This window comes from Pelophylax lessonae (assembly GCF_965119305.1).
Source record: "Pelophylax lessonae genome assembly, chromosome: 5".
Classification (NCBI taxonomy): domain Eukaryota; kingdom Metazoa; phylum Chordata; class Amphibia; order Anura; family Ranidae; genus Pelophylax; species Pelophylax lessonae.
In genome coordinates, this window is record NC_138772.1 from 421,296,061 (window position 1) to 421,308,757 (window position 12,697).

At 38.2% G+C, this 12,697-nt stretch overlaps 1 protein-coding gene across 1 annotated transcript in view; it reads right to left on the bottom strand.

Moving 5' to 3' along the window:
• The window catches only part of ST18 (ST18 C2H2C-type zinc finger transcription factor), a 254,081-nt gene that overhangs the window by 101,621 nt on the left and 139,763 nt on the right, over nt 1–12,697 (bottom strand). The window contains exons 5-7 of the mRNA XM_082258427.1: nt 10,896–11,582; nt 6,980–7,114; nt 2,678–2,768 (exon numbers count right to left, since the gene is read on the bottom strand). Of these exons, the coding sequence (XP_082114553.1) occupies nt 2,678–2,768; nt 6,980–7,114; nt 10,896–11,582 (913 nt within the window). The remainder of the gene's footprint in view (nt 1–2,677; nt 2,769–6,979; nt 7,115–10,895; nt 11,583–12,697) is intronic.

A 12,697-nucleotide genomic window follows, 5' to 3' on the forward strand; every position in this document is an offset into this window, starting at 1 on the left:
ACTGGGGCACTGGGGGACACCTAGGTAAGTATAAATCTAGAAAAAAAAACAAAAACAAAACCCATACATTTCTTTTAAGAGCAAAATATGTAGTTCTCCAGCACAAACCCCAAATCTCCTTCACATTCACCTTGCTGCTTCTCATTCAATGCAGTGATTTATGTTACTAAACGATTTTAACCGGTTGCCGACTGCGCACAGTATATTTACTGCGGCAGTCGGCCCCGGCCAGGCAGAGTGAGGTAGGTCTACGTCGCTCGCCTGTCACTCCTTCTAGAGCCAATAGCGGGCGCGCGCCCGCTGAGGCGCGCGCCCGCCTTGGCTCGTTCACGGAGGAGTGCGGGAGTGTGACTGGCGGACCCGATGTCCGCCGGTCATAGTACGATTGCCGGTACAGCGGGAGAAAGACAGAGCGGCTTATGTAAACAAGCCGCCTGTCAGTTCTCCCTGTGTAAAAGTGAAGATCTGACAGTTCTACTATGTAGAACTGTTGATCTTTGTTTTTACACTAGTAGACCTGTCCCTGCACAGTTAGAATCACGCCCCTAGGACACACTTAACCCCTCCCTGTCCAATACTGTTAACCCCTTCCCTGCCAGTGTCATTTTTGCAGTAACAGTGCATATATATAGCACTGATTACTGCAGTAATGTCACTGGTACCCCCAAAAGTGTCAAAAATGTCAGTCAAGGGTCCGATCTGTCCGCCGCAATGTCGCAGTACCGCAAAAAAAATCGCAGATCGCCGCCATTTCTCGTTAAAAAAAAAAACACCAAAAATGACAAAAATCTTTCCCTTTGTTAGTAAACGCGATAACTTTTGCGCAAACCAATCAAAATACGCTTTTTGCGATTTTTTTACCAAACATAGGTAGCGTAAAACAAATTGGCCGAAAATGTTAAAAAATTTTGATTTTTACATTTTTTTTGGGGGGGAATTTTATATAAAAAAAAGTGAAAAATATTGTTGTTTTTGCAAAAATTACGCTCTTTTTTTGTTTATAGCGCGTGATCAAAAAATCGCACAGGTGATCAAATACCACCAAAAGAAAGCTCTGTTTGTGGGAAAAAAAGGACGTGAAATTCGTTTAGGTACAGCGTCGCACGACCGCGCAATTGTCCGTTAAAGTCACGCAGTAAAAAATCGCAAAAAAACCCCTGGTCTTTTAGCAGGAAAATCCTCCGGTGGTAAAGTGGTTAAACATGGCACGTTTGACAACATAGTGTAGTGTATATAATAAAATACAAATAATTAAATAGATTTAAAACATTCAGAGCTGGAGATGTGCATGTGCTAATTACGTGGAATACAGTCGAAATTGCTAGTCCCACAGGTGTTCATGCCCAAAGAGCATGCTATACTCTCCTTGCTACATGCACTCTCAGCATATTATTCCAGTGCACAGGATTTCCTTTATATTTGTCTAGTAACCAGTATGATTACCACTGTAAGGGCCCTTTCACACGGGCGAATCGTATGTCTGCAAATCATCCTATTTTTTTGCGGATGATTTACGGACATAATGTAAGTCAATGGCATTGTGGATGTCAGCGGAATACCATCCGCTGACGTCCAATTTTCTTCCTTTCAGTTCTGTTACGTTTTTTGGAACGGAACAGAACCCTATTTTTCCTCCTTTCAAAAAATGTAAAGGAAGCAAAATCGGATGACAGCGGTGTCATCCGCTGACATCCGCAATGCCTATAGACTTACATTATGTCCGTATATCATCCGCAAACGGATGGGATGTGCGGACATACGGAGTGGATGACACAAGTGTCATCCGCTTCGTGAAAAAATAAAAGAACCGGAGCGGAGGCAAATAACTGATCGCCCGTGTGAAAGAGCCCTAATACTTTTACAGATGTTTAGAAAACAAGAATGGAAAACTAAGTTAGTTAAGGGTGCTTTATCTATAATGATATTGAGGATCTATGGATCATTCATAGCTCAGGGTAAGCTCATAGCTAATAGGAACTCACATTAGATTTTAAAAAACATGGAAACATTATCGGATAAAAACTGTGAATGGATGAAGCTAAGTGGAAGAGTAGGACAGCACAATACAATTAGATTTACTTTTCAGGCAGTACGTTTTTACTATTTCTTTTTTTCTAAAACTCATTTTCTCTAAAACTATTTTTTTTAGAATAAGTGAAATGGTAGATAAATGTGAGTCTAACACTTATGAGTCTCTAACTATTGTATAGATACCTATACAATAAAAACATATACATGGTGATCCTATTGAGGCACTTCCCCTAAATATTTACTTTATGTCCTTTCAAACTTGTCTTATTTCTAACTTAAATATTCACGATGGTTGAATGATCAGAGAAATTGGCTCTAGAGACAATGTAGGGATATACTGCAAATCATTACCAGTAATGTAGGCCAATGAAGCCATAAATGAAAACCTGTAGCCTTTTGTGGCATCTGCTTTTGAAATGCACAACCCTTTCAAAGTTTTAAATCACTATTTTCATTTAAATAAATCTGTGGCTTCAGTAGACTCTAAAAAGCTTCCCAGTAAGCACACCATCTGCTCAATCCTGATTTGTTACAAGATGGTTCCTTTGTAGATGGCAGCCTATTGCTTTATCCAAACAGTCATTTGTCCTGTCAATCATAGTTCAATCATGCAACAGTTTTTAAATCCAGTATCCATTGACGGTACCTTCTGTGAGTGTTACGATTACTGTTCACATGTCCTCTTCCTGTACATCCTGGTGTTGGACACTTTAATACGTTTTCATGCATGGCCAAAACTAATTAAAGAAAAAAAAAATAGATATAAAACAAACTAAGTAATTCTTACCGAATTAAGGAATAAAGGAAAATGTCAATCAAGGGTACTACTAAAGAAAAAATCAACACCAGAGGGGTAATTGTCACTTCCTTCTCAATGTCATTTTAATTAGGTTACATGGTTTCATTTATCTGTAAGACTATAGCAATAAAAATGGTTGTTGCCATCAGCAACCAGTAGGGTTGTAGTTTTTATTTTAAGTCCTAAACTAGAGATATCAATTTTCTTGCTATTGGTAAAATCTCTACTTTCCATTGCTTAAGATTTTTTACATTGAGTTGTTACCCAGTTAGGTTTCATATCTTTTGTTGGAGTAAATTAGAGAGTCTGCTTTTCTTATCTAGTTATTTTTGTTTTATTAATTATCCCTTGTTTCTTTCAGCCTTGTCTCATGGGGTCTACAGACATAAAGTGGGGTACACACTAGTAGAAAATCTGCTGAAAATTCCCGTCCGAGGTAAAATCGTACGATTTTCGGCTAGTGTGTACACAACTTTCAGCATCCGATGCCGACATTTTCAACGAAAAAAAATGGAGGGACAAACACCAACATTTTTATCGTCCGTCCCCAGAAGACCAATTTTCGTTTAATGTGTATGCAGTACGTCTGTGAAAAATCAGATGCAAAAGACCGCGCATGATGTGAAGTTGCTGACAACCCGGAAGTTTAGGAACAAATGTCCCAAAAAAAAAAAAAATTGGACGAGAAATTTTATGAACATTTATGCATTGTCAACTAAAAACGGTTATGAACGCTGAGCAAGAGAGAGAAAAATCAGAGGATATTTCATCCTATTTCCGTCAAATGTGTACGGCCTTAAGACGATGCTTTTTTGAACATTCAAATATCTGTAGCTCCTACATGACTGTGACAGACATCCCTGAGGCTTCTCAGGGGCAGAGTGAATTGGCCGCAATGGCTTTTCTCAGTCAGTTGTTATTTTTTACCTAAGAGATGGACTGGTATTGGGTTTGTAGAATGTTTCTCTTGCTCTATAGGCACAAACACGCACATTTTCTTCAGTAGCCATATGCATGCACAGCCAATGGTCATCTAATGCAATGGTGGCGAACCTTGGCACCCCAGAAGTTTTGGAACTACAGTTCCCATGATGCTCATGCACTTTGCAGTGTAGTCGAGCATCATGGGAAATGTAGTTCCAAAACATTTCTGGTGCCAAGGTTCGCCATCACTGATCTAATGTATTAGGGCATTAGATAACAACTGTTGACAATAGTTGATTATAATGCTAAATTACTGCTCAAAGTAGACCTTCCCCCCCCCCCCTTACTTAACTATCCTGACTATAATAATGTAGTCTATCAACTAAAACCTTTTAACATTAGTAGTACTTACCTGCCTCCTTCTTGCACTGTTTCCCCAGTCTCGGCACTCTGATCCTACTTTCTGTGAAAATCCTGTGATGTCATTTAAAAATTGGCATCAGTGGGGCAATAGAAACTGAGGAAGAAGAAGCTGGCCATCAATGATTTTGACTGACAGTAGGGACAGAGTGCTGAGACTGCTTGAAAAAAAGGACTTCCCCAGCAAGACCACTGGAAGAAATGCATTTTTTTTCCAACAGATCATAGTATGGCATATTTATAAGATGACATAATTTGCTTCATCTGGTGCATGCACCGTATTACATTACACTATTCTGTTGAGAATTTTTTTTTACCAAGATCTCGTGATTTTTCAGGGGACAAAAAAGAGATCTTCCTGGAAGGCACTGATGACATGGCCCTCCAAGAGGGCTTCTGTGAAGTCAGGGCATCACTTAACCATGTGACTTACAGTGATTGTAATTGGTCACCTTGTAAAACAACCCATTCAGTTTAAAATAGAAATGAAAGGCAAAACATATTTGTATAGATATAAAAAAAAAACATTATAAATACCTTTTTTCACATTTTTAAGATTGATCACATTCCCTCTGTTCCCAGCTGCATAAAAGCTGGGGGGGGGGGAGAAGCAGCAGCACACTGAGCTTCCCAGTGAATGGTGGTGCAGCAGGGGCGTGTCAGGACAAGTCTGATCATTGGAGGAGAGCAGCCTGAGTTCCCAGCATAGCTAGAGAACTGACCATGCTGTGCTCTCATGCCTAGGGTGATCATTTTTTAATAGGAAAGTAGGGGGGCTGGCAGGACACCAGTGATTTTGCACAAAGGAAGCAATGCAAACAGAAAAGGATACTTTCTCATACAAGTAAATTGTACTGCAAACACATATCAGGAATATGAAGTGTTGGGGTAACAAATGCTTTAAGGATGTTTAATGATTAACATGCAGGACTGCATGCACCTAAGATTTTTAACTTTAGTATGAAAAGGTCCACTTTGATGCACGTTCAACAGTGCTAAATAGAAAACACCTAAAAGTACCAATGTTAGTCTTCAAATCAGTTTTTGTGTTCCTTAGCTTTCTTCGGTCCCATGGCCAGCCTGTACAAGGGGCTTTGACTTCTGCCCAAACTTATATTAAGCCCTGTTCCCTCATGGTGCTAAGTTCCCTACATTTTTTTCAACTATCAAATGCCAGAACATCCACTGATGTTCTGGCCAAAACTAAGCTAAAAGACACAACTGACAGCATCTCTATGAAAAAGAGTATAATTCTTGAACTTTAATAATATGCATCTCATTTTACTTCATAAATTCTTTACATTTAAAAATATTTGATCTAAAAATAACATTAATTCAGTTTCACAAATGAGCAATGTATAAAATGTACCTTGCATGTAGAAAAATAAAATGCTAATTTTTTTGTTATGTGGTATGGATTTTTTTTTTTTTATAACTACTTTGTAATGAATTTTGTTATAAATGTAATTTAATTTCATATGATGAGGCAGCTTTATGGTTACATGTTAATTGGGTAATACATTCAATAATTTCCTATCATGACACCTTTTCTACTATCATAAATACTGATAAATAAGCTCTAAATTCTGTTGAAGAATTAAATCACTCCCTGGCATAGCAGATGGATAAATAAAGATTTGTAATACTTATCTTTCCTGGAGAGAATACTGTCTCAGACTCTATCCAGGTTAGGCTTTAGGTCACACGATCTGTGATGAAGGGAACGATATGCCAATCTAAACTCTGATCCTACCCATCAACAGATATTATATTACTTAGTGTTGCAGAATTTGGTTATTTGAGCTGAATTTTCTTCAGGAAAGGTATCTCAATCCCTCAGACTAATAATATATACTGTATCTATTCCAGCAAGACTGGTTACATAGCTTTATGTAAACATTTGCATATTGGTACATTTTCGACTCCATTCACACTAGTACGACTTGTCAGGTGACTTAGTCAGCCTGACAACTCGTGCACCATCGCGGTCCATTGTGTAATACAGGAACGGTTCTAATAGGAGCGACACAAGTCGCTCCGACTTAGAAAAAGGGTCCTGTACTACTTCGGCGCGACCTGGAGCGACTTGCATAGACATTAATTTTATGAAGTCCGTGCAAGTCGCGCCGAAGTCGCGGTGCACGCGACTTCACAGGCCGCCCCCTGAAATTTTCACCTAAATTTTATACCTCTCATATATTTATTCCCATAGCAAAAGGCCTGCGCCATAAGGTTTCCCACATGCTTTTCCTTTGACCTTTGTCAAAGGTTTTCATTCTGTCTGCTAGTTTTAAAAAAGGAGAAGAAAGACTTTTTCAGGGCTAAAAAGCTCAGTCATCCAGTGGGGAAATCATAGTACTGGAGTATCCAAAAGATATAACAAGTCAGGGGGCGATTCAAACCACTGTTTTCCACCCATCAATAAATATCTATTTTGGGTGGACTGACCCTTCAACAGTTATAAGACATTATACTGAAGACATACTGTATATACTTTTTGCTTTGCAAGGGTATTTTCACTTTGCAAGGGAATTTTCCTTCACTTTGCAAGGGAATTTTCCTTGCACTTAGTGAGTATGATAAACATTCACTTTGCAAAGATCTTGTGCATGGAAAATGAAAACAAAACAAAAACTGAATTTTTGCTTGCACATGATTTAAGGACGGAAGTCAACAGAATTTTGCCCCATTCACTATGCTAAAGAAAATTTATTTTGCAAAGTGAACAGTCTATTTTCCATAAGTAGGTTAACCCCAATGTGTGTGTTTGGTGATAATAATTAATCACTAAGTTTCATTACTGACTTTCTAAAGGCACTCGAACTTTATGAGGACACCCAGATAAACTACGATGATGTGGGTAGAGTCCAGTCACATGACCTGTGCCATCACAGCCTGGGATAGGGCATTTGGTTTCACGTTTATCAGAGCGTGGAGAACCTAAAGGAAAAAAAGAATGTCATTTTAAGCCTTGAATCTAGCATTACTGAACCAAAACTTTTATATTCAAAGGTAGCCAAAGTCTACATTGAGTATTACGATTTTTTGGATTACATCTAACTCATAGGTCTGACCAATCGCAACATCTCAGTTATTTGTTTTAAAACAAATGCTTAATGTAGTGCAGTTCTAACAACCTGAGACCTTGGTTTTACTGTGATTAGGACATGGGTCAGTCATAACTGAAAATGTGTAAAAGTGGACAATTTAATTGAGTAAATATGGATATCCTACCATAAGCATACAATCAAGGAATCTATCTTGGTAAAATACATTATATGTTGCAGCTTTATCAAATCAGTGAAATTAATGCTAAAATGTATTGCAAAAGAATTAAGCAAAATCTGTTGTATAGGCCAATTTATTCTCTACTGTTCTAGAAAAAACAGGATGTGTAACTTATTCAGGAGCTTTCATGGATGCAAAAACACTAGATGTTTATGGCTGACAGCATTACGCATCTACTGTGCTCTTTTGCAAAAAAAAATGTAATCTAATGATATTGTCACCTCTGACTTCTTTAATGGAGCTGCCAGATATGCCCTATCAATTTGCTGCTTCCACAACTCAAGATGTCTGCAGGTGGAAATTTAGGTTTCTAGTGCCTATCCTGCTTCTGGGTCTGCCCATTTCTAGGACCTCAGTGGCAAGTCAGTAATGCTGTGATTGTGAATATTACTGTGTGTACATGTTAATGTATGCATGTGTTTCCCTTTTTGTATATATAACGTGAATGTATACGCATGTAAGCTTGGGTATATATATATATATATATATATATATATATATATATAAATGTCTGTGTATATCCTCCTGTGTATACATTATGTGCATCAGTTTGTGTGTTTATATGGGCAGGAAGATAAAGTTAGTGTGCCTACATTTGTTAAAGAATGTATGAGTATGTATATAAGAATTGTATTTACTGCATATACTGTACATACATAGGTGAACATATGGGATATTATGTGTGTGTGAAGATTTATGTGTGTGAATGTGCACATTCCTGTTTGTGTTATTGTGTATGTAGAGGGTTACAGAAAATGCTGTTTATTATTTTGGAGTTCGTGTTTAAACAAATTTCTACTAACGTAAGTTAAAATTTACCTGTACCATGGGCATTAGGGTTAATTTCCATGGCACTAGGCCATGGGAATTAAAGTGGTTGTAAAGGCACAAGGTTTTTTACCCTTATGCATTCTGTGCATGAAGGTGAAAAACCTTCTGTGTGCAGGAGCCCCCTCAGACCCTTGTGTTACTTACCTGAGCCCCTCCTCTGTAAAGTCAGTTAAATTGGACCTTCACTCCCCTAAATCACTTCGGATCTTCTGAACCCTCTGTTCCCCCTATAATCATAAAAGCCAAAATGGGGGGGGGGGTGTCTCCTATTTTGCGACTCCCCTCACTCCTATTTTACTTTGCAAGAATGATGTGTACCCCATGCCAGTAGTCTTCTGGGATATCCATGTCAGATATCCGAGGAGGCATCAGCTTATAGAGAATGGCTGGAGGACGGCAAACCCAGAGGTGCACAATTAAGGGTGGCTGCAAGAACTCTGAAGAGACAGCTGGCTCCCAATGACATCAGAAAGGAAGGTTGTGGTGTGGACCCATCTTGTGTTAGGTGATCAGATGATGACAGCAGGACAATGGGGGATTGACAGGGCAGGAGAGTTTGCTAACAAAAAAGTAAGAGGGGATTCAAAGCACAACATTTTTTAACATTTTTTTGAAACCCCTGAGAAATTATATGTTTTTTGAAAGCTGAGGCACTGGAGAATAATATATTGGCAGTTGCAATTTTTTTATGTTGCATGATTTTTACACAGCTATGTATTTTAAACACATACATGCACTAAAATGAACTTTATTGTACACAAACACAATATAATATCATTTTTTTAATCTAAAATATTGCATTGCAATCAGTAAATAGATACCCAAAGTGTGAAGCCCTAACATTGTGCATACCCATGAAATGGCAAAAAACAATGGTACCCAAAATTGTTCATAGACAATGTTTAAAGGTCTTTACAGGTTGACTATGAATTATGGCCATAGAATCATTGCTCTCACTCTGACGTTTGCAGCAATATCTCACATGTGTGGCACAATGGCATTTACATACACATGCATGCCCTATGCATGCCTTTGCTTTTGGGTGTATGCGTGGGGTGACACAAGTGCTTTTAAATGTCTTTTTTAATATTCTTTAATATTATTTAATAAATTATTTTTAAATGTTTGCACTTTTTTTTATCTTTAACTAATTTAACTTTTTTGCTATCACAAGGGCTGTATTAGACCCCCAATGTCTCCCATGTCCGATACCATAACTAGTAAAGCACAGACTGTGCTTAGTTAGCTGCTTCCCTGGCCACAGAATCCTAAAAATGACATATCTGAGCGCAGATGCAAGGAAATCCTTGTTGTTTTTAAATCATTAATTGCGACTGTTTGTGCTCCATTAGTTTCTTCCCTAGCCACAGCAGCCAGGGAATTGACAGTTGATCCCAAAAAGTGACGTAATACATGTCACTTCTGTGTTCGTTCACCAGAGTGGAGATCCGTGAATGGTTATTCTCTGATCTCCCTCAGTTCCACCCATCAACACCTACCATGCTGGTTTTGGGTCTGCAAGTGGGACAGCAGAGCCCAAGAACCATGGCAGGGGCAGTTAGATGTGGGGCAAGTACTTTTGGCAGGCTGTGGAAGTGATCAGGCTGCTGAATTATTTCCACCAGAAAGTCCATCACCAGCTGAACAAATTTAAACACACTTTCAGCTCCGTGTTTAAAATCCCATTCTGACAGCCACTGGTGATAGTTTGAGTGGGTAAATCAGAGGACTGCTAACATCTGCTCTCCATAAAACAGCTTAGAATTCAGTGTCTCTGTTGTGAACTCTAAAGACAAGATTGTTCACAGTGCCTATAGCTAAATAGGTAGATTTGGGCTTGTTTTAAAGTGCTGGTTACTACTTGTTCAGAATATGTAAATACTTTATTAGGCATAGTTTTGGCACAGGTATGACAATGCTTGAAACATCAATCTTGAGTATTATAAATAGGAATAGTTTCTAAGGGCAGCTCAAATACACTTGTTTTAAACCAGGGACTGTATATTGATTGTGTCCTGGCTGGAAGAGCAAAATGGCTTGTGAAAGAGCTGAATTAAAGAGGCACCCTTTAACATCAAAGGTGGATTTGCACTGCTAAAATCCTAGCACATTCATTACTCTGCTAGGATGAACCAGGTAGTAGATCCACTGGCATTCATTTTCACATTTAAAACCCATACTGTAAAAAAAATTAGGAATTAAATAAGTTGTTCATAGCAACTAGCCAGATACGGTGGGGTTGATTTAATAAAAGCAAACTGATGATCCACTTTGCAAGTGCAATTGCTCCAGAGCTTAGTAAATGAGGTAAAGCTTCACTTTCCAAAGAATACCCACACATGAAGGGGAAAAAAAATCATTTTTGCTGACACATGATTGGATTATGGAAGTCAGCAGAGCTTCTGCTCATTTACTAAGCTCTGGGCCAGCTGCTCTTGTAGAGTCCAACTGCACTTTGCAGAGTGCACAGTCAATTTGCCTTTAGTAAATCATCCCCAGTATGTACATGATAACCAACTAAGTTTAATCTTTTGATTTTTTATCAGCAACACCATTTGTTATATCCAATGTTTAAACACTTCCCCCTGTTAGGTTCTCTTACTTTTGTTGCAATATATTTGTCGCCCTGCTACATCAATAACTTTTGTCTGTCTTCTTTCTCTTGCTAGATGCTCCAGGAGAAACATGTCCAGTTCTTTGTAAGTGCTGTGAAACATGTGTCCTTGTTCTGCTTCTATAGTTATTGCTTGCTCAAGCAGACTCAAGTTTCCTTTTGTTTTATCCAAATCCACTGACTCTTCTGTGATAATTGAGAGGCATTTATCATCGTCGTCATTCTTGGTGATCTGCTGGTGACTGGTGTTGTCAGGCTCTGATATATCTATTGATGAGTTGCTTTCAGTTTCTGATACTTTCTCATGTTTAATGTTCATTTCACCGTTGTGCTTATTGACATGGCTGAATGTGTCCCTTGCATGGTCCTGTGCATTGAGCTCTGAGTAACTGGAAGAACTGTCCCACCCATTTTCAGATATGTCAGTGCTGCCATTATTGTCTTCAGGTGAAAATGGTGGTGAGTCATTTTGCTTGGATAACTGCATGCCATAACTTTCTTCATGATTTTCTATATTACTTTTAGCTGATTGAATAACACTTCCTGTATGGTTGTCTGTCACTGTATCCTTTACTGTCCTGCCCAGCAATGATGGATCAGTGATAAGATTCTGATAACAGGTCTTTGCCTCGGTTGTATGGGTAGTCACACCAGTTGACTGCACAATAATTGTACCTATACAAAACACAAGACATGCATTAAAACATATCCAATATTTGATATATACAGTATATATATATATATATATATATATATATAACACTCAGAGTCTTCAGGCAGTCCTCCATTAAAGTGTATTTAAAGCTAAAATGTTTTTTGGTTCTGGACAGAGTGGATGACCATTGAAACCTTTGTCCATTTTTTTAAAATTATTTTTATAGTCTATTTGCATGACTGCTGTAGCACCTTACAATTAGGCTGGACACCTTATTCCTGAACCATCTTAATTTCTTAAAGAGTTCAACCATTCAGTTGGACATAGCTTTTAAAGTTCTCGTGAGGGGATTTTCCCAACCCCTAAGATGTGTTGGGTGTAGTAACTTATTTAATTTCAGTTGTGGACACATATTTATATTTCTGGATTCTTCAACAATTGGTGTGCCACTTACATAGTTTTCATAGTTTTTCTAAATGTTTGAATTCCTCTTCAAGGCCCCTCAATATGCGTGAGTTGCCAGAACATCAAAGAGCCCCATGTATCATGATAATGAACAAAGATAGCCTACGTTTTAATGCCTCAAAATCCAAAAGGTTTTTTTTTTGCCTCCTGAGTTCACATTGGGAAGATTCATGCTCTCTATTTCTGTTGATTATTTTAACTAGAACTGAAAATTAGGTAAACATTTTAAATTAAGCTGGCTATAGGTGGATTAAGGAAGCTAGAGTGGAATTCTCAAAAATGGACTTTACCGGCACAACACCATGACACCATGTCATAAAAAATTATAGCATTTTGTATACAACGATGCTTTTTTGTATATGTGTTTCTAAAAAAGAGTATTTTAATATGTTTTGAATAAAAATGTATAATTTTTTATGACATGGTGTCGTGCTGGTAAAGTCCATTTTTGAGAATACCACTCTTGCTTCCTCATACAATAGGACGAGGCACGGTTGTACCTTAGTGTCCATAACGCCATCTTATGGTGACACTCAAAACTTAATTATAGGTGGATTAAATCTTGGTTGGCTTAGCAGGGACCGGCCAAGATTCAATCCATCTTTGGGCAGTCTGGTTGTAATAAAGTCAATACACTGATCGACTTTATTACAATCAACCTGTGCAATTT